Source organism: Pristis pectinata, chromosome 11, assembly GCF_009764475.1.
Source record: "Pristis pectinata isolate sPriPec2 chromosome 11, sPriPec2.1.pri, whole genome shotgun sequence".
Taxonomy (NCBI): domain Eukaryota; kingdom Metazoa; phylum Chordata; class Chondrichthyes; order Rhinopristiformes; family Pristidae; genus Pristis; species Pristis pectinata.
The window spans coordinates 44,093,598-44,120,324 of NC_067415.1; the positions used below are offsets into that span (position 1 = coordinate 44,093,598).

The 26,727-nt window shown below is 39.4% G+C and overlaps 1 protein-coding gene across 1 annotated transcript in view; it reads right to left on the minus strand.

The window, feature by feature from the left end:
- Nucleotides 1-2,965: 2,965 nt before the first annotated feature.
- The window catches only part of LOC127575821 (NADP-dependent malic enzyme-like), a 107,235-nt gene continuing 83,473 nt past the window's right edge, over nt 2,966-26,727 (minus strand). The window contains exons 8-14 of the mRNA XM_052025957.1: nt 17,639-17,736; nt 16,335-16,448; nt 14,076-14,181; nt 10,447-10,589; nt 9,725-9,898; nt 8,777-8,875; nt 2,966-4,535 (exon numbers count right to left, since the gene is read on the minus strand). Of these exons, the coding sequence (XP_051881917.1) occupies nt 4,374-4,535; nt 8,777-8,875; nt 9,725-9,898; nt 10,447-10,589; nt 14,076-14,181; nt 16,335-16,448; nt 17,639-17,736 (896 nt within the window). The 3' untranslated portion in view covers nt 2,966-4,373. The remainder of the gene's footprint in view (nt 4,536-8,776; nt 8,876-9,724; nt 9,899-10,446; nt 10,590-14,075; nt 14,182-16,334; nt 16,449-17,638; nt 17,737-26,727) is intronic.

Consider the following 26,727-nt stretch of genomic DNA (forward strand, 5'->3'; position numbering starts at 1 on the left):
AAGTCTCGTCCTTAATTATTTTGCTCAATTCCCATTTAGAACTACCTCTGCAAAAATTGCCAGCCTCGTGTTTTATGCAATGTGATTAAAATTTGGATGTGGTCATATTTGTATGTGAAAGTTAGGCTCATCCAGTTTTCAGGCAATCTACCCATTCTCATTGCTGGGTTGTTTAGAGTTGGGTGAATGGGAAATGGAACTTTTGAAAACATGGAGGTAGATTTTATTTAGATATTATCTTCGTAAATTAAGAATCTTGTCCCAACTGTGATTAAATAATACTCAAAACTAAACACTAATGTTAACTACTCAGTGATTAGCTCCTTCCACAACAGCAGAGTTCAGTGCACTCAATCAATTGTAATGTTCCTTCTGCCATACAGATTAGGTGACCTAATCCAGATTAGGAATGGAGCCTTTGGGTCTCTGGTCCAAGTGTCTTAACTATATACCAGTTTTACTGAATGAGCCATTTATGAAAACTAGAAAAGGTACTGTACTTCTAAGGGAAAATTCTGCTTGGATTGGGAGAGGGGTGTGTTCTTTCAGGGAGTTGGTGAACATGACACAGGCTCACTCAAGACTTTTATCCATAAGATGTGTGAAAACAACTGTTAATGGAATGGTCAAAAGCAATGAAAGAGCCAATTGTTGATGGAAGGAATTTATGCCACTGATTTCACCTGGACCATTGCAACCACGTGGCTTCGCTCTTATATACTGAAGTATGTTATTTATTCTAAACGAGAATGCATTTGAATGTTGCCAGTATCGTGAGAATAATTCCCAAAACATCAAGTAATACATTAATGGAATATCGTGATATTTGGATCTAAAGTTACAAACCCTCAAATCTTCCTTGCTTGGCAACCTTGTAGATGGTTTTGCAGTGGCGGAAGTCTGGCTGCTGGAAGGCTGTCATCTTTCTTGGGGTCTGAACCGATATCCCTGATGACTTACAGAGAACCTTTCTGCACAACAATGAGCAAGACTCTGCTCACAATAAACAGGTCTGTGCAGGGAATCTGTGTTCCTGTAGATGAGAGACATTCACATGTTCCAGATCTCTGCTCTTGTGTGTGAGTCATCTGCTCAAGCTTGCCACTTTCTCTTATTCAGGAGAGAAATCATCTTAACATGAACTATCTGTTTCTTCAGAACAGCTAGCTGCTCATATGCAGTGTCTCTTCTGTAGAACTGTACCCATTGAAAGCAGCATCAAGCTGCTCCCTGGTGCAAGTCACTGTTCCTGTCATAAGGAGGGATGTACATAGGAGTATTTGCTGCCAGGCCAACCCTAAGCCTAAATGTTGATGAGTTGTTTGGCTGAAAGTAAGGAATAAGAGGGGTTTGAGATTATTAAATGTAATCTGGTGAAGTTGTGATTTCCAAGGAGTCACACCTGTTGGTAGCATATCCTGTTTCTCATTATTGGAAATCACAAGGCTCCCTAAAATACACTTCCTCTGAAGATGTCTCCCACAGGAACTCTGGGATTACAGAAGTAATCCATTGATGGGAGGGTAGTTCCGGTAGTTGTCTTGGATGGTCTTTTGGTGAACTCCCCTGGTTTCTTCCTTACTCCATGTGTAGTGACATTACTGGTTCAACACTAAGTTTTCCTCAACTACAAACTGGAGTTAGCTATGAAACTGTTCAGGGTCAGCCAAATGCCCCTTTAAATAACAAGAATTTAATGTAATCAGGAACAAATTTGTATTGAGTTTGTTTCATGCAGTTGTAATTGGGTGACTTTTGTTGATACTGTGACCACAGGGATTGGTACATGATAATATATATTTTAATTTTTTTTTATTTACAGCGTGGTAACAGGCCCTTCCGGCCCAACGAGTCCACACCGCCCATTTTAAACCCAAATTAACCTACCTGTATGTCTTTGCAATGTGGGAGGAAACCGGAGCACCTGGAGGAAACCCACGCAGACACGGGAGAACGTACAAACTGCTTACAGACAGCGACAGGAAATTAATAACTTGGATGTGAATCTAAGAGGTGTGATTAGCAAGTTGGTGTTGTGAATAGTAAGGAAGGTCGTCTAGGGCTACAGCAGGATATGGATCAGATGGAAAGTTGGGCAGAGCATTGGCATATGGAATTTAGTTCCAACAAGTGCGAAGTAATGCATTTAGGGAAGTCAAATGGGGTAGGACATAAACAATGGGACACTAAGGAATGTCAGTGAACAGGGGGACCTTGGGGCTCAAGTCCATAGTTCCCTGAAAGTGGCAATGCTGATAGATAGGGTGCAAAAGGCATATAACATGCTTGCCTTCATAGGCCAGGCAAAGAATAGAAAAGTTAGGGTGTGGTAACTTTACAAAACATTGGTTAGACTGTACTTGGAGCATTGTGTGTATAGTTCTGATCACCACACTATTGGATGGATGCAATTATTCTGGAGAGATTCACTAGGGTGTTGCCTGGATTGCAGGAGTCTTGTTCTGGGGAGAGATTGGATAGGGTGGGTTTGTTTTCCCTGAAACGAAGGAGGCTGAGGGGTGACCTGAAAGAAGTATGAAAGATTGAGAAGTACAGACAGGGTAGTTGGCCAAAAACCTTTCCCACAGCAGGGTTATCAAAAACAAGAGGACATAGTTTTAAAGTGATAGTTAGGGGTTTTAAAGGGTATCTGAGAGAGACTTTTTTTTTAAAAATGTGGTTGATATCTGGAACCGGCTGCCAGAGGAGGTGGTAGAATCAGATATAATTACTATGTTTAAGAGGCATTTAGACTGACTGTTAAATAGGCAAAGCATAAAAGAATATGGTCCTAATGTGGGTAAAAAGGATTTGTGTAGCTAGATTTAAAAAAAAATCAGCATGGACACAGTGGGCTGAAGGGCCTGTTTTTGTGCTGTACAACTCCAGCAGTCGAGCCCTTTCAGATTGTTGTGACTCCAAAGTAATGGCTGCATGTTATAGTCAACAATATTATAGAACAGCATTGGATCCACAGACCTTTGTTTATTAAGCATTTTTTAAAAATCTTACAAAGTACATCCTCAATAGTTTCCCAACTTACTTTTTTTTAAACCTTCATCAGTACAATGTCTTCTATCTGAGCAGGTATGTCTTAAAGGTGGTAAGTGTATGATTAACAAGGCAAGACTTCAAATTAAAATTTACCATGCAGAAAATATAACATCTTTTGGCATACTGGAATTTCAGCCACCATCCACAGGTAATACATGGATTGGAGCAGGTGAGTACTACAAGCAGAAATGGGCAGTAGCTATTCCTCAACAGAAGGTGGCTAAACACACATTTGCATTTTAAGATTTTCATTTCATCAGGGTGTATGTAGGAGTTCAGCACTGGGAAAAGGAACATATTTACTCATTTTTGGAGAAATCAACAGCTTGCACCATCAGGTTAGATGCTGCACAGAACTGGACATTGAAGTTTCCTTCCACATTCTTTTGGACTCTATTTCTAAGGATGATTCCTGTTGTATTCATGCATGTTAGAATTTTTCCATTTAAGATATCCTCATGGCATGATGAAAATTTGTCAGTTTAAAAGCTAATACCAACTGTGAACTGAGTTGATCCTGTCCCAAAACATTTTTACAAGGGAATCATTAATCTACCACAGTTGGTTGACTTTGGGTCATCCAAACTAACTTGATTTGATACAGTGTCTGCTACTTTTACCCAATTTTCCTCTACATGATTCCATTTTTTTTAAATAAATACAGGCAGAATTTTGATTTCCATTATTTCCATTTTTGAGACCAGCATTCATGGACAACTAACTGGACTCTTGTTCTAGACAAGTTGCCTTAAGAAAACCCTGTAACCCAAACCAAAATAGTATCATAAATATGAGGGTCATTAATCATCTTCAGAAAAGGATGTTAGCCAACTTCTTGTGCAAAAGTGCTTTTAACACCATAGCTATATGGCTTTGTCAGACCGTGCAGTTCAGTGAACCCATAACTTCTAGGCAATTAAATGCCTTTTCAAGGCCTGTGTTTTGATCTCCATAATTGTAATGCAGTGGAAAAATCTGTTCAAATGGCAAACAAAGTATGGTTAAAGTCAAAATTGATTAAAAAATGAAATGCTGTAGAATTCCTGCAAGATAAATGGTAAGAAAAGTGCAATAAACTCAAGATTATTGCTGTGCACCTGTTCATGAGGAGTAGTATTTGTTGCTTTGAAACTAATGAGAACAGATTGATTTGAACAAGAATTGTTTTAAGAAAGCAATATAATAGTCACTACCCAAAGAAAGCATATTTGGATGTGCTTAGAGTTACCAGGCTTTGATAAGAGATATTTGAACCAATAACTTGAGAGAGGCCTTCCAACATCTTAACAGATTAGAGGTGACTTAAACAGCACAAGTAATTACACTTCCTGGATTTTCATTGCATCTTTAGGCCATTCATAGTTATCAAATACAAAGGAATCGTAATTAGGGCTGTACATTTGAGCACGAACAAATGCTTCTTTGTCCTCTGGCTCGGGGTACCAGGCAGCAAGGTTATTTTTATAGGCGTAATCCATGATCTACAAGGGAAAAAAAGAGAATATTTCAGGCAGCCAAACTGGTGTCACAAAATTTGACGTTTGTTTCATGCTAAAGGTTTGCAGATGTGTTTTTAAAATGGTGATTTCACACATGGTGAAAAAGACACTGGCTACAGTATCAAACTCTGATGGGAATTCAAGTGTTTCAATTTAGAGATTTTCAAACCACTGGGGCCATTAAGATGCTTGCTACTGCTTTACAATATGCTCAATAAAATATCCATACCTATAATGATGCAGGTCATTCCATTCATGCAAGTATGAAGCTGAAGAAACTTTTGGGAAAGGGTTGATCAGTTTGGTTGACATGCTTGAGTAGGATAGGCACTTCTGTCCCCAGTTACCACCACCTCCCCTTGCCTCTCCCCTCCACTGTTACCCACTTCCTGAATGCAGAAGGAAAAAGTCATGCAAGACAGCAGACATAAGCCAAAGACTTAAACCAACATGCAGGAGGTCAGTTGCTTGGAAAGAAAGGCAATGCCACAATAAGGACGGGGTTACTTAAATCACAGTCATCACAAAATAAAACTTCCTGTTCATAAAATAACACCTCAGGTCACCAAACTTTCTCCATCTCTCTAATGAAAGGCTAGGGAAGTGAATACAGGGTGAAGTATGGTAAAACAGCAGCCTAAATATCCAGTTACACATTGTTAGAAGGCAAAGTTAAACCATCATATGATTAAATCACTAAAATGCAAACTCTCTCCTGAACAAGAAATCATCAGAGCAGAAGTAACCATTTCTGCTGCAACTGGGAAAATTACCAAGGTGATCTTAGAATTTGCATCCTTCACATAAGAAAACCCAAAGACATCTTCTCATCAACCTAACGTGCATGCAGTGAAATATTTCAACACAAACTTTGGCTCATTGATATATAAAATACAAAGAATCAATAGTATAGAGTTTTTTTTTAAGGCTGTTCAATACTTAATATCTGGAGTAAAACAACATTGTCAGGTGAAATCATGCCAACTACAAAATTAGATAAAGCAAATTCATAGTTAACCGTGCACCTGATGATGTCACTAACTGTGTGCTGCATGTTTCTACCACCAAGTATGAAATGGAGCTCAAATATTCACACTGATCACTCTGGGAAAGTCTCAGTAGAACGTTGCATTAGTCGCACTATTTTCTCCCTATCTACAGGGATACACCGGTGGTAGTGGGAGATCTGAGTTGCATGCTGCTCAGATACTTTTTAAAGTCTGTTGAGTATGTTAAGCAAACAGGGATTGTTTTATCCAACATTTAGCTTCTGAAATATTAATTCCCCAATACAGTGAGCTTTTATATTATGCACTAGCCTTTTTATGTCACACATTATATGCCTTCTGGAAATCCAAACACACTAGATCTTCAAATTCCTTTTTATCTTGAACTCTAGCAAATTTGTCAAACATGATTTTTCTTTCATCAAGCCATGTTGACTTGGTTTGAGTGCATTAAGCGCATCTAAAAGACTAACTATTTCTTCCTTGATTATAGACTCCAGCATCTTCCCAACTGACCTAAAGTTTCCTGCCTTTGGTCTCCCTCCCTTCTCGTATAAGGGAAGTCACTTTGTTTTTCCATTCCACTGGTGCATTCCTAAAACTCATGAGAAAAACTTTGACCAATGGCTTTAATATCTCTGCAGCCATTTCCTTTGAAACCCTCAGGTGCAGGATCCTGGAACAACACGAGATACAGGAGGAACTCAGTGGGTCAGGCAGTATCCATGGAGGGAAATGGACAGTTGATGTTTTGGGTCGAGACCCTTCATCAGTCAGTTTTCCTCATTTCCATAGTTCATTTTCCTGGCCCACCCCGGACAACCCTCCTTTATACCTTTTGTACTTTCCCTTATTTGTTTTGGGGCTGAGTATTGGTTCTCAAACTCCTTCTGGAATTCTTCCACATTGTGATTACTACTCCCGAGAGGATCCATAACTGCAAGAGCTCTCATTAACTTCACCTCATTGCATGTGACCAAATCTAAAATAAACCTATTCCCAGGTAAGTTTTGTAATGTTTGTTCTGAGAAACAATCCCTGACGAACTGCGTAAATTTCCCTTCCACTGAATCCTTGAGTTTGATTTATCCGATCAATATGCATATTCTAATCAACCATGAAAACTACAGTTTCCCTTGTCACACACCGTTGGTATTTCCAAATGCATTGTCCTACTGTGAAGCAACACTTTGTGGGCAAATATCACTCTCACCCATGCTATTCCTTATTCCACATACAATCCGTCACACCTCCATCACTACTCAGGACCTTCCCTGTTTAACAAAGCTGCCCCACCTCCTTTGTCCCAAAGGAATAGGTAAAAAGGAAATCAACTTGGAACACTGAGTTCACAGTCATGGTCACTCTACAACCACATCTCGGTAATAACTATGAAATCAAACTCATTAATTTCTATTTAAGTGTCAACTGATCTACCTTGTTACAAACGCTATGTGCATTCACATAAAGAGCCACAAGTTTTAATCTTTTCACAATTGTTACTTATTCAGGTTCCATCTTCTGCCTCATCCCGTCATTGCTTTGGTTTTCATTTCACTACCCTCGATCACTGCTCCCTCATTTCTTTTTGATTAATTAAACTTCTGTCACTTAAACTCTACCCCCTCTAATTATTTTAAAAGCCTGAACTATGGCCCTATTTGTGCCTACTTGTGTGATTCACCAGGTCACAAGCCCCAGCATAGTTCAAGTGCCTGTCCCAATGGAACAGCTCTCTCTTCCCCCAGTAACTGTGCTAAAACCACACAAATCAGACCTCATTTCTCCCGATCTTTACCCTCTGCCAATCTGCACTTGGTTCAGGTAATAACCTGGAGATCAGCGCTTTTGTGGTTCTGCTTTTCAATTTTGCCCAAAGCTGCTAATAATCCCTCAGCAAAACACCCTTTCCTAGTCCCATCGATGTCTTTAGCACCTATGTGGACTAGGACACCTGGATCCTCCCCTTCACAATCCAAATTCCTCTCCAAAGCAGAAATGTCCATCACAGGCACATAGCATAGGCAACATTCACAAGAAAAAAAAACACAATTAGAACAAAAATTGTCAGGAAAAAAAGTCAATTTTAGTGCAAGGTGATCAGAATGGTCATAGTGTTGCTAAACTGTAGTGGTGATCAGGGTTTTGCTGGTTGGTTCAAGAACCGAATGGCTGAAGGGAAGTAGCTGTTCTTGAACCTGGTGGTGTGGGACTTCAGGCTTCTGTATATGACAATGAACTCTACTTTGACTCTTTGGGACTCTCTGCCGTAGAGAACAGTGTCTGTTCCCTAACTATGCTATCCCAAATGACTACATTTCTTATTTCTCCCCCCAATTAAATGCCCCCTTGCCCATGGTGTCACAAACAGTTAGCACATCCTGCCAGACCCCATCCTTGATACATAAGGAGCAAGAACTTCCTACCTGGTTGATAAGAGTAAGGTCTAAGGTTCCAAGTTATCCCCTTGATCTCTGTACTTGCTTTTTTTTTTTTTGCAGTCACAACCGCCCACCCCTGACCACTGATCAAATTTGTGATAATTAATCTAAGGGGTGTAACAGCCTCCTGGAATAGTGTCCAGGTAACTCTCCCCCTCCCTGATACGTCACAGTATCTGAAGCTCAGACTCCAGCTGATCAACTGTAAGCCATGGTTTCACGAACAGCCAATGTTACCACAGATATGACCGCTGTGAACCATGATGTTGCACCAGTTACCACGTTGCAGATATAATACACCTCCTGTCCAACTTTTCCTCTGCTATTAATTAATTTGAATTTAATTATTTTATATAAGGACTCTTTAGTTATGTTAACGTATCCTGATTTTTAAATCTCTTGGCCAGTCAGAAGATCAGAAAAAAAAAATAAACGAAGGAATTCCTCCCAATCATCTACTTGGTGTCTCGTGATATCTCAATGCAACACTGAGAACAAGGAACAGGTCATGACCGAGCTTCAGCCTCTGCTCCTTCGAATTACATTACAAGTTTTGGTTCATTAGGTTTTGTGTCAGTATCTGATCCAAAATTACAGCAATTCAGTTGGAAGTTTTAATCAAATGCTTGAAATAGAGGAACAAAGTAGAAAATAAACAATCCAGGATTGTTTGTTCCTAAATCTCGGGCACATTTTAGTTCTCCTGCTCTCCCATACAATAGCTCTTTGCATATGCAGAATTTAATTTCTTTATCTGATTAAAATATTTCCATACCTTTGTAGCAATCTTGAATGAAACATCTCTTATGGTGTTCAGTGGAGGGTACAAACGTCCTTCTGCAAGATGCTCTTCTGTCACTATTTCAGCAATAACCTGAGTAAGAAAAAGCCTCAAATCAGCGCAACTGTAATTACACAGCACAGAAATTCTGCCTGGGCATCACTAATTCATCTGTCACCTTGGTTTTTTTTAAATCACCTGTTCACTCGCCATTCTTTTGTTAAATGTAATTACAGTCCTTTTCAAAAGTTTTACTTGTCTGTTGCCTTCGCCTATTTTTATGCAGTGAATCTATTGAGTGAGCCCATGTAACAAGTAGTAAAATTGGATTTTGGTAGAAGTACATTACAAAGCACATTATGGATCGCAGGCTCTAGTGCCTGTTGGGGTGGGTGGGTGAGTGGTCTGAAATGTGCAATCAATTCGGAGGATTTTGCAGAGACTGCATTGGTGACAATTAACTTAATGCCAGGTCTTAGTCTTCAATTGTCCTTTTCCTCAGTGAGTTGAAGACTATACTGCCACACTGGAGGTGATGGTGAATTTTATCTTTGATGTCTGTTTGCTGAGAGGCAAAAGCCAAGATGTGGAAAGTGATCCACGTTTTCTAGGGTGTTACTTCTGAAACGTGAGTTAATTTTGTCAACAATGTTCCAAAGGAATGGCTGATGTGAAAAGGCACAAGTATGATTGGTGACTGGAAGTGTCCAAATGAATATCTAGAGTTAAGTGATTTGAGGCAGAAATGTTGCAGAAACTCCAAAAATAAATGATTCTCATATGCATAGCACTGGGAAAAAACTACACAACTGAATTTCTAAGCTTATGGCCTTTTAGTTTACAGCTACATATCTGTACTTGCAAAGGAACACCTATGCTTATAGACTTGAATATTAAACATGGAGCTGTGAGTTAACAAACTGAGAACCCATTGATACAAACCTCAGCTGAAATTAGGAAGATTTCATCGTCTATATGCCTCACCCCACATGCAATAGCTCCAAGTGCAACTCCAGGGAAAACATAGGCATTGTTTCCCTGACCTGGGACAAAGGTACGGCCATCAGCAAGGGTTACAGGATCAAATGGACTGCCACTAGCAAATATTCCACGGCCCTGCAAATAGATTAAACTCATTAATTACTGATAATTAGCATATCAAAAAGTGTGCAACCATGTTGTATTGTCAAATACTTTGTCAATTATTTACACACACTATGTACAGTTATCAAAACAGAACATCAATCATAGACCATATGTAATCTCAGGATCTGAAAAAAAATATCCTCCCTACCCTGATTAAACCACCTGTTGTTACTTTAAAGTAAAAAACACAAGGCTAGGTACAAATGGCTAGAGAGTCAGGTTTAAGAAACTGCATTTCATCAAATTAAACTCTGCATAATCTGAGTGTGCAACAAATTAGTTTTTTTATTCAGTGTTCATCCTTTTGCAACAAGTAGGACTGGCAACAATGGAGATGAAGACTGGACAGACTATAAAATTATATTGTTTAAAGTATTCTAAATAGATCTCTAACTTTTAATCTGGGATACATCATTTGGAAATAATCCAAATTTAATGTACCCCACAAATAATGTTTCTCATCAATTGCTTTATTTAAAATTATTGAGAACTTGAGCAAATACAAGGTAGATTCTTACATCTGTCAGTCGATAGCATTGCTCTGCTGTGCACTCTGACTTGCTAGTAGGATTACTTAATGCAAAAATAATTGGATGTTTATTGAATGAAGCCATGTCCTTTATTATCTGCTCCGTAAATGCTCCTCCAATGGCTGCTACTCCTGGGAAAATACAAATTAATAGCAGTTATTTAGCTTCAATTATTCTGGTATTAAAGCATTTGTAGAAATGAACACACATATTGATCCAAGGAACTGGAGTTCCCCCAGTATTTAATGGGCCAAATGGATTCTACATGCACTACTAAAGTCAAATCAGAAATCACCAAAGAAAAAAGACATTACAATATTTTTACCATGATTTCCTCCCTTTCAAGTGTGTTAAAACCTGACCTGCACGATTCACACACTGCCATTTGATAGGAAGGCAGCGGGAATGGCATTATGTGCTGACCTATGGGAAATGGGTCAGCAGTGTGCAAGTCATCTCCCCAAGGTGGCCTGAGGCTGCCATTGAAGCTGAGATCAAAGGCTAGAGGGGAAAGAAAATGCATAAAATAGGGGTGAAATGTATGATGGGAGGAGAGACTAATGGTATGAGAAGACACCTCCCCTGAGCATGGAGTAGGTCAATCAGCCCTGAGGTTGCAGGTGGTCCCATGTCCCTATTGTTAGCTGCTCACATATCCCTCAATCTGTATAGGGCCTATGGGCAATCAGGTTTTGTGTAAATACATTTATAGTGAATAATTTTTAAACACATCCTGGGAAGGATGCTGTAAATCACTGCTTTCAGAGTGAGGTACTTTTTGTTGAACTGAAGTAATTACAAATGTTGCAAGTCAGAACATATTGACTGAAATTTCTGTTGGTAAGCAATTAAAGGACATGATAATATCAAACAAACAAAATATGATTAGTGAGACTGGCATTAAGGTGTTTCATGACAATTTCCAATTTCTCAATGTGCAAGACTCAAAACAGGGAAAAATGTGCAAATGATACAAAAGATGCCCAAAATCCTGTCTTATGCACTACACGTGCAGAAAAACCTGCTGTATTTTTTGTTCTAATCCAGTTTCTAAGGCTTTAGTATCTCACAGCAAAATCACAATTAAACAAAATATATCTGGCACCTTTCCAGGAGCAGAGACACGAGACCAAATGGCATTTTGTCTCCCAATAAGGAGATAAGAGATTTAGAGCCTTCCTTTTTGTTTATAAATGTAATTGTTAATCAAGTGCAGAACTTCATAACTTATGAAATTATGACTAAATAGGATGCATGCCATTAAAAAAAAACGATTTCAGTTTGTTTCCGCTGAAATAGTATCACATTGATTCTTTGTTTTTGTATCACAGAATCAAAGTAAGAGATAAAACAGAAAATGGCTCCCTGCCCATTTTAAGGCCCGGACATATGCAAACGAGACGGGTTGTTTGATTTGTCAAGATTTAGGTGCTTCTTCCTATGTACTAATCAAATTCTATGTTAGTAAAGCTTTAAGTACGAGGCCTGGGCACAATCTGAACTTTTGCTAATTTCCCCATCTTCCTTACAACACAAGAAGCCATTCAGCCCATCAAGTCTATGCTGGCTCTCACAGCAATCCCATTCTCCCACTTATTTCCCTGTAACTCTGCCCCATGAGAATAAAGTTATGTATCGTTATATAGTTCAAAGTGCCTCACTGTGTTCTTTAAGTTTGCTGAATGCATGATCATGAAATTCTTTGGGGTACAATTTAGCAATTATACTATGAATATGCCTAACATCCAGTGTGACCGTACTGGAATCACATTTTAATGGACAAGTCAGCGCAACCACTTTGTTCATTGCCACTGGTGGAAACTCAAATACCCTCCCAGTCAGCTACACAGCAGACGAAGCACAGAGGGGACTGAGTGGAGAAAGTGGAGCAAATGTTCCCTTTTTGACTGCTATTTCTTCTGGCTGCAAAGACCAAATTGTGAAAATTCTGGGGTTTCGGGCTATTTATCTGAAGCAACTTGGAGCTGTGGGACGCGTAGCTTCCCCTGAATACCAACCTCAATAATGTTATTCATTGGAATCTGAACGTAAAAAGGTACTTGTCAATTTCAGTCATTTAATTTTTTAAAAAATCTCAAAGCACAACTATGCAGCTTCTCAGCTTATTCCTCCTCTGAGATGAACTGCCCTAGATGGTTAAATGCATTATATCAAAGTTTAATAATTCTGAGGGTATTGGAATATTATAATGTCGGTTCTACCAATTTCAGCTCCTTTGCATACAATTCCTCTGCATAACTGGAACTGCCTTGTCTCTCTCTCATTGTTGGATAAAATATAGGCCAAATTCTGGGATCAGAATCAGACATGGGTTCTTTTTAGAACCCAGCTAAAGATACAAACAAGATTTAACAAAGACATGCATTATCCCAATTTAATACCCCTGTCCCAGTAGCTGTCAATATGGAATCAACGGAGTCTAAATGCTGAAGATCTCAATGTAATATTTCTTTCTAATTTTCCTACTGCAGATCCTGTTCAAAGGATGGGAGTGAATGGCAGGATGAGGAACGAAGGGAGGGAAAGTGTGTCAACCTAGGTAGATTCTAGTTTTGACTAAAACCAGTGGCACGGGTAATTGGATGAAATGAAGAATACTGGAAAATACTCACATAAATTAGATAGATTTTTACCTCAAGTCTTTTTTAAATAAAAAGTCAGCTGACTGGAAAAACAGCATTCGACCAAAAAAGTAAATGAATGGCACCCTTTACTTCAATGACATTGCTCTCAAAAGGAATCATCAGGACTGGTAATAATCTAGCAGAGCTCCTGTGGTCTGTTTGTATAGTGTGTTCTTTGGCAATAAATTTGTGGATTAGGGTCATTTGCACACAGTCTCACTGAAAGTTTATTGAGTTTTGAGCCCTGCAGCATTAAAATACTAAATGTATTGCTTGTATTTTTAAAGAATGTAGTTCTTTAATGAGCTACATTTGTGAAGACTTTTGAATAATTCCACAGCGGATGTTGATGTCACAGGTGACACCAGCAGGTGTTACCGAAGTATAACAAACATCTGTCAACTGAGTGATGACAAAGCTTTAAGTTTGTGTGATAATCCAGCTGCTTCATAATGGTAAATGACCTGCACAAGCTCCCTTGACCAGGACCTCAGAAATCATAATTTAAACAAATTCCTTTAAAAATTAATTCAATAAAAGTGTTAGAAAATAATTTGCCTTGTTATTCCTAGCATACTTTAAAAAAAACATTCAAACGAACTTCTGCAGTTAATACAAATATGTCACCAATTTAACCAACAATGAAAGTTACAAGAAAAAAATCTTACTAGCATATGTGACTATGATTAAAACCATACACACATTTTGATGTACATAATTAGGCCCAGTTCTGATTTTTTTTAAAAACAGGAATAGCTGAATGAACTAGGACTCTGAAAAACCTATGTAATCATGTGAATTAACTTAAGATTTAGTAAGTTCTTTTGTTTAAAAACATGAAGTCTAGACATTATTGTTCAAGATGGTTTCCCAAAATTTGGAAACCTGCTTTTTAATTTAAGGTAGTCTGTTACTGAACTCTGACATTTAAGCATGAAGTGAACCAAATATTAATTGATCTTTTAAATGTACCTATTAAAGCACTTGGTTTAATTTTCTGAACAACTTCAGCCAGACTTTTTATTGGCGGATGATCCTGAGCAAACATCTGCTTTTCATGGGTCAGATGGCTTCTTCCCTGCACGAGGACACAATAAGGCAGATTATTATTCATGTTCTGTGTGTAGCCCAATAAATTCCACAGGCAAAGGATAGGATGAAGAGGTCAGGTCATTATTCACACAAAAAGAGGTTATGATAGTGATGGGGGAGAGCAGATTATGTAGAGGGTGGGATGGGAAAGATTGTTTGTGGAGCAGTGTAGACTTTGGTCTGAGTTAGTTGCAAAGGAACAGCATGAAAATTGGAAGAAAGGGTAGGAAGACCAATTACAAAAAGATGAAGAGGAGATAATGACAAAGAGAAGCAGAGAGAAAAATTAAAAGACAGAACAGATAGAAAAGCTGAAGAATAGGATACATATGGATAATGTAAAAGATTGTACATATTAAGGTGGATGATATTGTCAATTCTACAGATTGACCAGTTACTGGGAGGGAAAAAAGCACGTTAATGTCATTTGTATTTTAGTCTCATCAAAAAAACTAATTGGTCAATAAGAGCACTGAAATCAAATACATACTCATACTATAATATAATTTATGATTCTGACTCTTCAAAGATTTCCTAACATCTTGGGACCTGTGCCAAAATTGGGCAAGTGGTCATACTAGCACCAACAGTCATCCAGAAAGGCATCAAACTATTACTGTCCTAGGGCACATTCTGTCCAAGTGCACATTCTGTCCAAGTGCACAAGGAGGGGGAACAGATGCCTCCGCACCAACAGGAGCCCTTGACACCAGGTCAAACATATTCAATGACATTTCTTGCCGGTTATCCCATCTACCCTCCATCAGCTATGAATTAGTTCTGCTCCATGTTGAAAACCACTTGGAAGAAGTGCTGAGACTAACCAAGGAACAAACATAATCTGTGTAGGGATTTCAATGTCCATCTCAAACAGAGGACCAGCAGCATTGGATTGACTAAGTTCTGAAGGATGTAGATTTTTAAATGGACTTGCAGATGTGTTATTTCCCTCACCCAAAGAACAAACCTATTCAAATCATCATCAAGATCTACTGTCACAAATGCATCTTTTAATGATGATAGTGATAGAACCATTGCGTCATGCAGAGACTTGTGGAAAAGTCATCTGATAATCACATTGCAGACACCCAGTGTTCAATCCTATTTGCGGCTCCTCAGTCATTGAAGCAGTTTGTGGGTTAATGCAGCAATCTTAAACATTTTCGTTGGACTAGTAACATTCATGCCATCAAAGTGACAGGAAGTCAAAATGACTCCATCTGTCAGCATTGCACTTGCTGTCTCTCACATATGAGCAACTCGAGCATCTTCACTGAACAGAAACAACTAAACCAGTCACACAGATATTGCAGCCACGAAAGGTCAGACAGTGAATATTCTATGATAACTGATTCACTTCCTTGCTCCCAAAATCCTTTCTATCCACAAATCAGGATCGTTATTCCTTTACAAAAACAAATAGTGCAAAAATAAAGTATAGTAATTTTTATGTCTTTGCACTACTGCTGCCACAAAACAACAAATTTCACTTCATACAAATCAGTGATAATAAATCTGATTCTGGGAATGGAATAGTCTCTTCTAATCTGGCTGAGTGCATTTTCAATAGTGTTCACATACTATGGCATCATCTGGAATAAGCAGCCTCATGACTGCTAGCACAACTATCATCTTAAACACACTTCATCAATGAAACAAGCAATTTGCCAAAGCTTCTTTGACAGTTCCTCCAACCTGAAACCACTAATACCCAGCAAATACATGACACATTTAACAGCTACTTGTTTCCTTTGAAGTCAGTATCCAGGTTTGGGAATAAATGACTGATCCTTCATCTATGGATCTTCCTACCCAGTAGCACAGGAGAGTACCTTTGACACACACACACCCCTTTGGAGGAAATAGGGATGGCTAAAGTAGTACTGCACTTGCCAGGGACATTGTCATCCATGACAATGGATTGGGGGGGGGGGGGGGGGGGGGGGGTTGGAAATTGAGGACTCAAACAGCTAACTGGAACTGTGACTTATTGCTGGAACCAGTTTTATTCTGTGAACAGTTCAAATATTTGCTTGTTTAAACAGTGATATTTTTGTTGTATGGTTTTCCTCATTCTTAACAACAAAATTATCTTTAATATTTAAATTTTTTTTTTAGTAACAAGAAGAATATTACTACCTTAACAATAAGGCCCTTTGAGTCCACCATCCAAATCTTTTTTAGAGCTTCTTGACTTGGGGTTCCATCTTTTTCCATTGCCATTAGGATGAGCTGTGCAATTCCCATGGCTGCCTGTGATACAGCAACAAAGTCATAGTTAGTGATGAGCATTTCAGAACTATTGCCAAATTAAGATTACTATTTTACTATTAAAAGTTTACTTTCAAATGATAGGACTAGAACAATGGACTACTCATAATAGATCGATTAACTAAATCAACAACTTCTGCACACACTAATGTACTGATTACAGGCCAATGAGACATTTTCAAAACTGACTTTGGGCACATTAGAATTTTTACATGGTAGTAAAGGAATTTCTGATATATTAAAACAAATTTCCCAATAATACCATTTACAAAGTGCTATGTGATGCATTTTGGGAGATGAAATACTGGTGGGACATGCACAGTGAATAGTGGGACCCCAGGGAGTACTGAGGAACAGAGGGTCCTTGGTGTACAAGTCCAAACCTCCCTGAAGGCCTAAAGGTAGCAACATTGGTAAATAGGGTGGTAAAGAAGGCACCTGGGATGCTAGCTATCATCAGCTAGGACACAGAATATAAGAGCGGGGAAGCTATGGTACAGCTTTACAAAACATTGGCATGGCTACATCTGTAATACTGTGTGCAGTCGTTTTTCACCTCCAGTGTAAAAAGGATGTGTTTGCTCTAGAGAGGGTACAGAGGAGACTCACCAAGATATTGCAAAGGATGGAGTGTCTCTGTTATGAGGAGAGACAGGATAGGCTGGGTTTGTTTTCCTTGAAGCAGGGGTTAAGGGTGGGGCCTGACAGACATACAAAATTATGAAGGGTAGACAGTAGTAAAATTTTCACCATACCAGAAGCGTCTATAAACAGAGGGCGTAGATTTAAGGTAGGAAGCAAGAGGTTTAGAGGGGATCTAAAGGGAGGTGGCTGGTGTTTGGAACACACTGCTTGAGAAGATGGTGGAGGCAGAGACTGTCACAATATTTAAATATCTAGGCAACCACTCGATTTGCCAAGGCATAGAAGGCTACAAACGGAGTGCTGGTAAATAGGATCGATATAGGCGGGTACTTGATGGTCAGCGTGAAACAGTGTGGGCCAAAAGGGCCTGTTTCTGTGCTGTATGACTATGATATTATAAATCCTGGAAGAGATGCAAATCCGACATGCAACCTTACAGCAGGTCAAGGTATAACCAGCAGATTAACATCAGAATATAGGAAGGCAAAGGGCGATGAAAGAGAGATTAAGAATAGAAGTAATACAACCTCCCCAGCTCCTTGGAAGACAAATGTATGATCAGAAAGTTTGTTCTTGGTAATTCTCAGTGCAGCCAGTATGCCAGCTACTGTCACTGAAGCAGTCCCTGTGAACAAAATGCAATTTTATGAGAAATCAGAAACATTTTATTGCAAGAAATCCCCAGGCTCAAAACAGCCAGTATAAGAGAATGCTCTTTAAATATTGATTTAAAAGTTACTACATTTTATACAGGAAGAACAGGATATACGTTGTAGTCAGGATAGCGGAGGATCTAAAGTGGTGCATTGCAGTTTCCACTGGAGGCGTGGGCTCAAATCCCACTCCTGACAAGCGGGTGCTTTAAGGTAGCACAGTGGTACTGCCTCAAAGCGCCGGTGACAAGGGTTCAATCCTGACCTTGGTTGCTGTCTGTGTGGAGTTTGCATGTTCTCTCTGTGAACATGTGGGATTCCTGCGGCTGTTCTAGTTTCTTCCCAAAACCCAAAGGCGTGCAGGTTGGTAGGTTAATTGGTCACTGTAAAGTGCTTCTAGTGTGTAGTTGAGTAGTAGAATCAGGGAGTAGTGGAGAGAATGTGGGGGAAAAATAAGAGGGGATTGACATAGGGTTGGTGTTAATGAGTGGTTGATGGTTGGTGTGGGCTCAGTGGGCTGAACAGCCCTTTTCTGTACTGTATCTATGACTCTGAACCCAAGATCCAGAATCCAAATAAATGGTACTTGGAGCTATCGCCATGTTTAGAAAGGTAGTCAGGATATCTGGAGTTCCAGGGAGAATGTTAATATCCAAATCTTCTAACTCTATTTACTGGTCATGTCTAGAAAAAGGGGTAACAATTGTTCTTTGTCTAATCTTTGACAAAATAAAAATGGTGAAATTTCTGGTTAGTATGTTAACCAAGTCATACATTTTAAATTGGCTGACAATTTTGTGAAGATTGCTTACAGAATAAATTACTCTCCTCATTCCCACTACCGCCCACCCCCCTCCCCCCACCATCACACATATTGCATACATTTTTAGACTTGTACATTTCAACCTTTAATTATGATATCAAATCTCAATGAAAACTCTTTGGGGGTCCTTCTTCGTAGAATTTCTTATTTTTCTTATATAATCTGTAATTATAGTTTGAATAAAAAGCAATCCAACTTCCCTCTCATGTTCAGAGGGTGGAAAGGATGACAGAGCAGTGAAAGATGCCAAATTCCCAAATATTTGTAAAACACTTCCATCATGTACATTCCAATTTTAATTTGTTTAGTTAGGCATGTTGAAAGGATTTTATTTTAATTCTTCCCACCCCCCATCCCCAACAAAACCAGTACTATTGAATTTAATGAGAGTCATATTGTTCTATAATATTTAGGGCTGCCTGAACAAACTATAGATTCCTTTGGACCATATTAAACAGACACCATTTAACATGTGAACCAGACGGCTTAAAGTGTTTCACAGGAGAATAAATCATCACTTGCAGCTTTATACTGCTGTTTATATTTCTGTGCAATAGTTTGCAATTGATAAGCAAATACTCTCCAACAAAGGAATGCAGTTTTAATCCAAGCAAAATGCTCCTTTCTTCCGTTGTGTCACTTTCACACACACAGCACCTGTTTTATATGGGGGCCAAGATACACAGAGTTCCATATATCATTAATTCCCAAGTTCCATCATGACTATTTCATCACCACCTTTAATTTGTGGAGAGAGCATTGTGCAGGGTGGGATGGAAAGAATGGCAAACTTGCACGGCTATGCTGCTCAGATGCTCCAGCCTTCTAAAAACCTAGGCTTCATTATCTAGTTTCATACAGAATTCTGCTTCATTGCAGCTTACCCAGCTGTGTGGTAGAGTCTTATCAGGGTCAGCATTGCATGAAAGGGCCATGAAATTCTAAATACTTGTGGCTCTCACCCATCAGCAATGAGTATCTAACGCAACTGCCCTAAAGCCAAGAGCAAGGCCACAATTTAACTGACACTGTGGAAACTGCAGATTCCACAATATTAAGCCATCTACCGCAATGTTTTGGCCCAGGCCATTGGTGCCGAATCTCTCTCTCTCTCTCTCACACACACTCTGACTCTCACTGTTCCAAATGCTTGGCCTGGAAAAGAGCAAGAGATAGTGGTGGCATTGTGTAGAGGGAGCACAGAGAGGAGTCAGCACACATGGGCCAAGAGCAGTGGAATATTTGGTGTCTGCATGGGTTTCAGGAAGTAAACCTGTCCTGCTAGTGAGAGGCAGTCTGTGGGAAGTGCATCCAGGACTGTATTGAGCTAAGTATTGAAGCTGTGCCTCCCCCCCCGTTTGGGTATGCAAAAGAGCAAAGCAGCCCGTACTTCCATGCCAGGTGCCAACCTGCCTGATGGTAGAATGATGCTGATGACAGAGGAAGAATGGCAGCTGGTGCACAACAGGAGCCATCATGCAACAAGGTATAAAATGTTCTTAAAGTACAAAAAGAGTTTACGTAGCCAAAGCTGGTTCCACCCACTCCTAGAAATTTTGACATTTGGTGAATTTGACAAATAAGATATCAACATTATTTTTCCTGTAATCTTGCTCATCTCATCTGCAATTCAGACACGTTTTGAATGAGCCCTAAAATTTATATAGTGTCTTACCACAAGTTAAAGTAATGGTTGTTGAGAATAGGGATGGGAGTATCTGCCCCTACTCTAATCACACCCAACTCACATTGGGTGCAGAGGGAAGGAATGGATGATACAAGCTGGGGTTAAAGTTTTTCCACTGATGACAGCAATAACCTGGAGGGCACAGTCACATTTCTACACAAATGTAATAATTTAAATTAAAAAAAGTCATCACCAGAATTCACAATATTCTGAACTAGCCTCATTCTCTTTTAATACACTGACATATTCTTGGAACTCTGAGGACAAAGTCATGGTTTTAACCTAACAGCATCTTTTTCTGGAACCAGAGGATAGGAGGGAAATTTGCAAGGGGAGAGCTTATTGTTTAAACAAGATATCCCATGAATTAAATTCTGGGTCACAAACACAAAGACAACACAAGCATTTCTGGTACTGATGAGAGATGTCTCACTTAACATGGAGATTCTTTGTAGTAGCTGTAACAATAGCCATTTAGAAATAAATTATGAAGGATAATGAAATAGGAATATACAAGAAGAAATGTGTACTCAACTTACTCCTTCCGAAACATACATAATTAGAGAGCCTGACTCTATTGCAAAAGATTTCATTTTGTCATCTGTTCTTCTCATGCAATGTTTATCCAGCTGATTTATTTATCACAATATACACATCACATAATGTCAACATGAACAGAAAAATTTTGGCAGAAATGTTGATGCATGGGGAACTAAAGTAATAGCTTAGTGGGGGAGGATAATGGTATACAAGTGAGGGAAAAAAAAAGTAATAATGGTGATGATCCTTTGAGAAAAGAAAGGATGATGTGGAGAGCCCCCTGGGTTGTGCTGGGGGCTTTGATCACGAGGGAGTGTTAAAAGGACACCTTAATAGGCAAAAGAGGAAGTTGTCCTTCTTTCTGAGCCATTTGGCCCACAGTTGGTGCAATAGTCCTCGGCAGCCTTTAGCTGCCAGGCTTCCTGAGACTACACAATCCCAGCTGGCCATTGTCAAATCTGGGAGAATTAAAATCAAACACATGCTGTCTCATTAATATATTTAAAACAGGAAATGGCAATTTTGAAGCTGGTTAGATTCAGGTCACCAATTTCAAAAGTGCTTTACTTCCCATCTGACACAATCATACCCATCTTTGGGATTAAAATTCTCCCCAAGTCTCATATGAAAGTAAATCTCTTGAGGCAGGGTCAAGGCAAAGGTCTACAAAAGCGCCAACACAGGAAGATGAGGGTAGATGGGAATTGATGGCAGGGTTCTCTCTGCTCTGCCACCTGGGGAGTAAAGGAAACAGATGTGGTGGAAAGTGAAAGCTACTTCATGCACATGGTCCCCATTGAAAATCCTACCCCTCATCTGCAATTCCAGCACCTCCACAGCGTCCATTAATGCCACATTCCTATGTAGAGTGTTCGTCTTTCTACCATTGGCCTACTGTACATCTCCTCTTCACACCCCCATCTTCAGCTGCAGAGCCTTTGCCGTCTGAGCTCCTCACTGAAGCACATTTTCTAAATATCCCCACTATCTCTTTACCTTTAGAAGCTCGTCAACATCTGATCACTTCTTTAATTCTTGTGCCAGCTATTATCATCAGCTCAATTTCTGGTTAGTTTCACTTTTGTGAAATGACATGGGCTCATTCATCTTGTTAGAGCTGCGATAGGATTGCAAATATGGTATCGAGGGAGATTTTCTTTTGAAAAATACAGAGGCAAAAATGAGTGAACAATGAACTGGTATGCTTTATTAGCTGTTCTACTTCATGTGTGTTGTAAATGTGTTAAATGTGAGGGGGGAGAAAATCCTTTGCTGACTCTGTTGAAGTGAATGATGGCCTGTATCTTCCAATCCTCCCTGGATAATGTGGTGGTGCCCAAGAACTGGGGGGACTGACAACGTTACACCCTGGGGAAAGAGATAAACCTAGAAACTAGCGGTCAATCAGTGGAGGGGGAACTTATAGAAACTGTATTTCAGAACAAGACTATTTGGCATTTGGTAAAATATGAATACCAAAAGAAAGTCAAATTGAGTTTGACTGACTTTACTATTTACTGTAGAAAATAGAACAATTTTGTGGATAAGAAAATTGCACCACACAATAACCTTAGTTTACTCCCCAGGTGGCAGAGCAGAGAGAACCCTGCCTTCAATTCCCATCTATCCTCATCTTCCTGTGTTGGAGCTTTTGTAGACCTTTGCCTTGACCCTGCCTCAAGAGATGTACTTTCATATGAGACTTGGGGAGAATTTTAATCCCAAAGATGGGTATGATTGTGTCAGATGGGAAGTAAAGCACTTTTGAAATTGGTGACCTGAATCTAACCAGCTTCAAAATTGCCATTTCCTGTTTTAAATATATTAATGAGACAGCATGTGTTTGATTTTAATTCTCCCAGATTTGACAATGGCCAGCTGGGATTGTGTAGTCTCAGGAAGCCTGGCAGCTGAGGACTGTTGCACCAAATGTGGGCCAAATGGCTCAGGAAGGAGGACTACTTCCTGTTTTGCCTACTAAGGTGTCCTTTCAACACTCCCTCGTGATCAAAGCCCCCAGCACAACCCGAGGAGCTCTCCACATCATCCTTTCTTTTCTCAAAGGATCAGCACCATTATTACTTTCTTTCCCCCTCACTTGTATACCATTATCCTCCCCCATTAAGCTATTACTTTAATTTTATTAAACTAAAGCCCATAAAATTAAAAAAGGGATGATGTTCATGTGGAAATGAAACTGGCCCAAGGAGTAAAAACAGAGTAGTGAGTGATTGATCAGACTGCAGGGAGGTATACAGTGGCATTCCAAGGGGTAATATTAACTCAACTCACATAAAATTCAGAAATGTAATACAAATAAATGAATTGGGAGCAAGTGTAGCCACCCAGTCCTTCAAGCCTGTTCTGCCACTTTGTTATACAATAACGTCATGGCTGATCTGATGGTAATCTCAATATCAAATTCCTGTCAACCTTCGGTGACATTTCACCCTTGCTTAAGAATCTATCCACCATTGCCTTGAAATTATTCAAAGGCTCTGCTCCCATCACCTTTTAAAGAAAAAACATTGTTTGCCAAGAAATTTTGCCTCCCACCAGTCTTAATTTTTTTTATTTAAACAGTGACCTCTGGTTCTAGATTCTCCCATAAGGAAATAGCCTTTCCATATCTACCCTGTCAAAATCTGCCAGGACTTTGCATGTCTCAGTCAGGTTTCCACTCTCTTGTAAACTCTGACAGATAAGAGCGTAACCTCCAAAGACAATCCACCAATATGAGGTACAAGTAGAACTTTTCTGAACTGCTATCAGTATATTTACACCCTTCCTTAAAGAAAGGGAGCAATACTGGTTGATAGTATTTCAAATGGAGTCTAACAAATGCCCTATATGTACAAAAGCACAGATTCTCTCTTTTGTATTCAATTCCCCTGGCAATAAACAATAACATTCTCTTGATTTTCCCAATTACTTGCTGTGTGCACATACTATCCCTTTGAAAATTGCAATAAGCAACGAGGAGGATATGAACATACTTCAGCAGAACAGAACCTACAGGTGAAATTGGCATAGATACGTCAGACAAAACTTAATGAACTGAAGGGTGAAGGTGACACATTTTGGTATGAAGAATGAAAAGGGCCATATAAACTAAATTACGCAATTTTTAAACAGTGGTTGTAGGAACAATATCTTGTGGGTGCATGTAGTGAGATCTTTGAAGCTGTGGTGATACAAAGCTGAGAAGGCAGTCGGAAATCAGATGCATCACTGACCTGAGGCATTGATTCTGTCTCTCCCTCTCTCCACAAGATGCTGCTTGATCTGCATTATGTTTTTATTTCAGATTTCCAGCATCTGCAGTTTTTGTCATTTCAAGACAAGGAAGAGATTTGATAGGGCTGTTCAAAATCATGAAGGTCTTGCCTGAATGAGGAGAAAATGTTTCTAGTGGCAGAGAACATTGTTTTGGGATTGGTAGGAGAACATCATGTTACTGTGACCTAGGATGCATTACTGAAAAGGGTGGAGGAAGGAGAATTGGATAATTACTTGAAAGAAAAGAAACCTGCAGGGCTACGGGGAAAGAAGAAGAATGTGATGATAGCTAGACTGATCTACCAAAGAGTAAGTACACACTCAATGACCTAAAAGCTTCCTTCAGTACTATCATCCCACAATTCTTTTAGGGCCACTCATTAACTCTTAATTTTATTAACTGTTGATCAGGAAAATCAGAGCCATCATTAAAACACCTCCATGGAGACCCCACTCCAGTGTTATCCTCTTTGTGTCATGCTCTGGAGTGCCAATTCATGTTTGAATGCTAAAGCCTGCAACCAAATTATCACGTTGTAGGCTTGCCTATTTTTTTTTAAAAACACAGATAGTTGAGACAAGAGAGTGATGAATGACTTGTTCTGGCATTCTACCATGAGGTTCTTATCAAACTATTTATATGTTTAAAATCAGAATTGTAATTAAAGTCATTTTGAATCAGAGACTAAAATACGTAGAAGAGAATTTGATTTTAATATTTATCAGTTGACATTGTTTCCAAAAGCAACAGCAGATCTAGTGAGGATATCTGATAATAATGCTTAGTGACACCGGATCATGCTCAGATTAATGCTGATCCTATGGGATGGCTGAGGCACTGCTGAGTTCTCTTCTGGTCACAGGAAACACAGAAATTACAAAAAGTTGCCAAAATTATTTTCTGAATTTGTAATTCAGAAAAACTTATCATCATGGATTGTTTTACTAGCCTTTCCCCAATGCATTTTTACCATCTAGCAATTGGTAGACAAGCAGCCCCTCAGAACCTTCCCACTTCTTGATTTTGTCCCCCCTACTGATTTTCAGCTACCTCATTTCATTCAATTGAAAAGTCTGATTCAATACAAGTCAAGAATTAATGGTTTTGTGACTTCTCATTTCTTAATTACTTTTAAGCCTCTTCATGCTTTTGTTAGCATCAATTTGTTACGCTCCTTCAAATTTACCTCCACAATCCCTCAAGTAACACAAGAAAATAGGAACAGAAGAAAGGCCCCTAGCTCGTCAAATCTTCCCCTTCATTCAGTTTGACCATGGCTGATCTGTCCCAGGCCTCAACTTTCATTCTGTCCCAGTTCCACATAGTCCTCAATTCTCCAATCTTTTAAAAATGTATCTATTTCCTCTAAATACATGAAGTGATCTGGAATCCACAACTCCGAGGTAGAGAATTCCAGAGATTCACCAGCCCGCTGCACCATGGAATACCTATGCACCTCAGTTTTAAATTACATCAAAACTGCCACAAGCAGACTTTCCATCCCAGTTTCTTACACTTAAACTGATCTAAGCATACCTTTCCAGTGTCCTACATGGCTAAGTTATCCTCAAACTTCTGTGGTCCAGGACTCATCAGTGCTGCCAGCTGTCACACCCAATCAGATATTGGCAGCAATCCCATTATTCCACATCCTGAATGCTCTCACATTGTCTCCAGCTCTCAGACTAAGGCCAAGACAATCCACAGGTCGACTCCACAGGTTATTAAAAACTGAAATCAGCCCCCAGCACACATTCCACAGACCGTATAGCCTTGTCTCCATGTAATACTTCACAAACATTTTCTTCTGCACACAGACCTCAAAATTTCATTTAATTGTGCAAATAAAATTAACAGTAAGCAAGGTACAATTCTAGCTCAAAAACCTTCAAACCAGCTGTGATAGTCCAGTAACATAATCCAGCTAATTCTATGGTGGGCAGCCAATAGTCAGAGGAAACTCCAAGATAAGCCCCGTCCTAGATGATAGTGCACCAAGCACACTAGTACAAAAGGAGATTTGCAGCCAAAAGTGCCAAGTCAATAAGCCATCTTGGCTTTCTCATAAAACAGGCACCATTAAAGAACCCAGTTTTCAGATAATTCTATTTTATGAAATGGCTGAGATCATTTGGATTCGGGATGAGACAGCATCCCTAATGTCGTACTGAAAACTTGTACTCCAGAGCTAGCTGTGGCTCAAGCCAAGCTGTCCCATTGCAGTTAAAACACTGCCATCTGCCCAACAATGTGGAAAATTGCCCTGGTATGATTTGTTTGCAAAAAGCAGGACAAATCCAATCTGGCTAATCACTGCCACATTAGTCTATTCTCAATATTCAAAGTGGAAGGTGGTATTTACCAGTGCTATCAAATGGCATTTACAGACAAATAACCTGCTCACCAATGGCTAGTTTGGTTTTGCAATGTCCACTTGGCTGCAGACCTCATTGTTCCTTGTTTGGGAAAGGAAGCAAAGAGCTGAATTCCAGACGTGAGGTGAGTGACTGCCATTGTCATCAAGCAGCACTTGAGCAAGTGTGGCATCAAGCAGCTCTGGTAAAATGGGCATCAAGGGAAAGCACTCCTTTTCCACCACATCCAATGACTGCACAACATTCAACTTCATTCAT